At 40.9% G+C, this 5,158-nt stretch overlaps 1 protein-coding gene across 1 annotated transcript; it reads right to left on the bottom strand.

Annotated features, from left to right (window-relative positions):
• Positions 1 to 1,474: 1,474 nt before the first annotated feature.
• On the bottom strand, positions 1,475 to 4,681 carry LOC103542391 (olfactory receptor 2A7-like). The gene is made up of 2 exons (XM_070591409.1): positions 4,668 to 4,681; positions 1,475 to 2,402 (listed from the first exon to the last, which is right to left on the bottom strand). The coding sequence occupies exons 1-2, from the start codon at positions 4,679 to 4,681 to the stop codon at positions 1,475 to 1,477; spliced, it is 942 nt and encodes a 313-aa protein (XP_070447510.1).
• Between the last annotated feature and the right edge of the window lie 477 nt (positions 4,682 to 5,158).

The following is a 5,158-nucleotide window of genomic DNA, read 5'->3' as shown; positions in this document are numbered from 1 at the left end:
TTGCTCTGACAGCACTAGACACAGTTTAACTCCTGGTTGATGTAGCATCTGATGTTGTGATTGTGTTTCACTAATTTGTGTGTGTGTGTGTGTGTGTGTGTGTGTGTGTATGTGTTTATTGAGAGTATGACTCTGGATATGCAGTCAATTACCATCATGAGTATCCATCCCATACATCCTGATTTCACAATAAGCCTGATCTTAACATTTGCAGTTGATAAATACAGGCTACTGTTAATAACTTATTGAACATTTTCTAAGGTATTTAATTTTGAAGACAATGACTCTGTAATGATAATTTATACAATTATTTAAGTTTTAAGGCCTGTTCCCATTTGAACTTACAAATAATTTTATGGTATAGCCAGAGTCAGATATGGTCATTCTCTCCATTTTTTACAGGTGGGAGTGGAGAACAGAGTTCCAGATAGATTCTGTGGTTTTTCCAAGGTCTCAACAAATTAGGTCAAGACTAAAGTCCAGTGCATTTCCCACACTTCCCACTGCCCCCTGGTCTCTCTGGTGGTAGAGGAAATTTAAGGGTAAATCAGTTGTGAAACCAAGATATTCTGGTAAATATAAGTCTGGGTTGCTGGAAGCCACAGTGAAAGCAGGTACAAAGTAAATAAGAGAGGGACTCATGAAAGTGAAGAAGAGCTGAAAGAAGAATTGGGCAGATGGCAGACCAAGGATAGGGGTGGGGCTGGGAAAACTCACTCAACAAACACTTATTGAGAAGTTAATATTCCACTGCACAATGATATTTGCTTAGGCTATGGAATGCTGGTGACTCTAGAGTATCCAATAGAGCTCCAGACTTCATGAACCTGACCCTATAGCTGTGCCTGAGAATAAAATCCTAAGTGTTTTAAATTTTCTTCAAAGTATCCCACCCATTATCTCAGCTAAGCTTCAAAAATCTCTACTGACTACTTGAGATGTGGCATAATCTAAGAGATAAGAGCTTGGGCTCTGGACCTGTACTGCCTGGGTTCAAATCTCAGTTGTATTACTCTCTGGCTGGGTAGCATTTGGAAACCCACTTAATCTTGTGCCTCAGTTTCTTTATGTATGAAGAGGATAATAATACCTACCTCTAGAGTTGTTATAAGAATTAAAATAATAAGTACAAATAAAGCACTTAGACAGTGACTGTCATATGGAAAGAGATCAATAAAGTTATTATTTAGGGACAATAAATACATGAAACACATTTTACAGATATGGAAATTAAGTCCCAGAGAAGTGAGGTGACTTTTCCAAAGCCACAGAAGCTCAATGATGTATTTAAGCCTAGAACCAAGTTCTCCCTGAGTCCTTTCCTAATGTTTCCAGTGGCCAAATTAATGCAAAAGTGGGTTTTTTCTAGATATCTTCCTCATCCTCAGCTCCTCATTCAGCTTAATGACTTCACTGAAAGCATGGATGATACACACAGAGACCAGAGGCACAGCCGATAGTCCCAGCCCATGGCCTATTGAGTGTCCTCATTCATTCTGATTAACTTGAGGAAAGCCTTCTTCACATCTTTATTCCGGAGGCTGTAGATGATGGGGTTGAGAAAGGCAGAAATGATGTTGTAGAACAGGGCCAACTTCTTGTCATCCTCTGGGGAGGCTTCAGAGCCAGGCCTCATATACATGACCATGCATGGAATACAGAACATGGTGACCACAATGATATGTGAGGCACAGGTGGAGAAGGCCTTGATTCGCCCCTGGGTGGAGCGAATCTTTAGAATAGCCACGAAGATACAAACATATGAGGCCAGGATGAGGGATAATGGGATCAGGAGTAAGATGAAACCCAAGATAAAGTCCACTTGGTCATTAAGGGATGTATCTGCACAGGCCAACTTCAAGACAGCAGGGATTTCACAAAAGAAGTGGTTGATTTCATTGGGGCCACAGTAGGGCAGATTCATTGCAAAGACTGTGTAGACGAGGGCACAGGTAAGACCACAAAGGGCAGAGCTGTCTACCAGGAGTACACACAGGGTTTGGCTCATCTTGACCCTATAGTGGAGTGGGTAGCATATGGCAACATATCTGTCATAGGCCATGGCTGCAAAAATCCAGGTTTCAGTGATGCCCAAGGTCAGGAAAACATACATCTGGACCACACACCCAACATAGGAGATGGTCTTATTCTTTCTTACTAGATGGACCAACATCTGGGGCACTGTCGTGGTGGCATAGCTGAGGTCCAGGAGAGAGAGGATGCTGAGGAAGAAGTACATGGGGGCGTGAAGGCGTGCATCCACTCTGATCAGGGTAACAATGAGCCCATTGCCCAGAACTGTAAATAAGTAAAGGAAGAGGAAGAGGAAGAAAAGGATCCAGTTGGTCCTGGGATTTCTGGAGAAGCCAAGGAGGATAAACTCAGTTACAGAGCTATGATTTCTACAGCCTCGGGTGTACACAGCCTTCCTTCTGAGGAAAGAAGAAGATATATTCCTGAATCTCTTGCAATCTCAATGAGAGAACACCATGTAAGATCCATAGATGCAGGGACTGAAGGCATCTCAGAGCTAAACAGTCAAACCATATCCACCTCCATGCCCAGGGAACATTCCATCCAAATTGGCCTAGCATTGCTCCAGGCACTTAGTAGTGATTCTATAAATATTTGTTGGTTTGTCTAAATAGCCCTGATAAAATCCCAAGGGCCCTGTGGAAGAAACTGTACACAGCAGATTTCTCATTTTGAAGAAAACACACACACACACAGACACACCATAAACCAAAGTAAGGAGGCTAAGGAAATACAAAATGTTTACAGTAAACCAAAAAGTTCTAGAGCTCTCTGTAGTTCCTAAAGTCATTCTTTCAAATATCAAGACTAATAAGTCCTGCAAAGGACTGTGTAAATGTGAAACAAACAAAAAACCCTGGTTGCTTCCCTTTGCCTTCTTCCTCTCTAACGCTGTAGCTTTGAAAACCCACACACTACAAATTTTCAGGAAAAAGGGAAGTTTCAAGTAAACTTCTTTGGGAAGAGAAGTGTTTTCCCTAGAATTTTTATCCCCTCACCCCCATCTTTTCAGCCCTACCCACAGTGGTTGCCACTGTAAAGAACAAAGTGACGTGTACAGAAGCCAGAGACTCAAGAATTGAAACCAGGAGAAAACTTCCGTGCCCCTGGCATTTCTCGAGAAAATGAAGCATATTTACTTGGGAATTTGGTGCCTGTGTGTCTGGAAGTGTTTCTTAAAAACTGGTAAGGACTCCTCCATAGGCATGTTGCTCACAGGAGAGTGTTCAGTGGTGGGTGGGAATGAATCTTCAGTTTGATATGGACTTAATCTTCAATCCCACCTTGGCACACCTGGACAATAGAATCTGTTACTGACCAGTCCTTTTCTCTGAGTCCTTTTGCTGGTCCATAAATAACTGCCACAGAATGCTAACAGCTAGAAATGCACCTTTTCTAAACCCCAAAGAAGAAAATGGTCATTTAGAAAATGGCACTCTGTAAAATGTTTTCATAAATGTGATCTCATTAGATAATCACCATGACTCATTGAGGTCAGTATCCTTATTTTCATTTCATAAAATCAGCCATCCAAGGTGAGAAAGGGAGTAGATAATAGAGCCCAGACTCAAAACTCCCTGCTCCATGCTCTTACCACCACATTAAGCTGAAATGTGTCTCTCACACGCTCAAGTTTCATGCAGGGTTTAGCAGGTCACTGAACACAAAACAGGCCCACTTTAGGTGACATTGTGAGAGAAAACTGATCTGTGTATTAAAAATTTTAAAGGGAAGAAATTGCATATTGCACAACATTGCAAATTGCCAGGTTTTTTTCATAGAAAATTCTAAAACCTTGGATTAGAATTTCAATATCTGAGACATTGCACTGGTAGTGAAAAGGCTGATAGTTGTCAGTTTGGGTTAAAAAATAACACCACATAAAGCCATGGACAGGACTCAGGCTCAGATGGATGAGAAATATCATATTGATACTCACGTTTGGGGCAGTAGGAAATAGTATGAGAGTCAGCAGGATCTGAATTTGAATCCCCATTCTAATTGTGGATATGACCTAGGCTTTAATTACTAGTATATGCTGATAAATCTGAAATATACTTCCATCCTAGATATCTTCTCTTAGTTCATATATCCAATTGCCTACTTGACATCTCTCTTCATTTGTATATCTAATAGGCATGGCAAAATTAACATTTTCTAAAATAAAATTTCCAACCCCTTATAAACCTCCTCCTTTCACAGTCATCCTCAGCTCAGTTAAATGTAAGGTGAAAAAACAACTTTGATGTGGCTAAGGTAAAAGCAACTCACAGTCTTTCTAACTGTTCTCTTTCTCCCCCACACCAAATGTTATACATCAGCAAATATTGCTGGTTCCCTTTAAAATATACATCCCCAAAGAGATCACTTCTCATCCTCTATGTCATTGCCACTTTGGCCCAAATCATCATCTTCTCTTGCCAGAATATTGTAATATACCCTGGCTAGTTCCTTGGCTTCCAGTCTCTTCCCCCGCAGTCTATTCTTGGCGCAGTAACAAGAGTGATCCTATTAAAATGTAGGTCATATCATTTAAACAGTATGTAAATCCTCTTATCAAAACCCTCCAGTGGCTTGTAGCATTCAGAAGAAAAGCCAAAGTCCTGATGAGGGCTCCCAGGTTCCCCTCTCACCTCCCTGGCTTCATCTCCTACCTGTCACCTCTCACTATCTGCTCCAGCCATACAGCCATTTTTTTCTGTTTCTCATTCAAGGCATGCTCCTACCTCAGAGCTTTTACATTTACTGTTCTCACTGCTAGAAATTCTTTTTCCCTAGATATCTTTATGGTTCACACCCTCATCTCCTTCAAGTATTTTCTCAAATGTCGTCTTCTCAGGGAAGACTCAAGTCTTTCCTGACTATTCTGCTTAAAATTGAAATATCCCACACTCCCTTTTCCCATCTCCTATTTTATCTTTTCTCATAGTAGTTAGCATCTTCTAATGTACTATACAATTGTTTAAATTGTCGGTTTCCCACACAAGAATGCAGGAATTTCTATCTTCTTGATTTATTGTACATCATCAAATTCTAGAACGGTGCCTGGCATACAGTAGGCATTATAGATGTTGAATAAATGAATGGACTGAGGCTGAGCTGGGCCCTTGAGGGGCAAATCACT

Source organism: Equus przewalskii, chromosome 2, assembly GCF_037783145.1.
Source record: "Equus przewalskii isolate Varuska chromosome 2, EquPr2, whole genome shotgun sequence".
NCBI classification, from domain to species: Eukaryota; Metazoa; Chordata; class Mammalia; order Perissodactyla; family Equidae; genus Equus; species Equus przewalskii.
The sequence above is the reverse complement of the archived record's forward strand: the minus strand, read 5'-3'. Positions and strand labels throughout refer to the sequence as shown.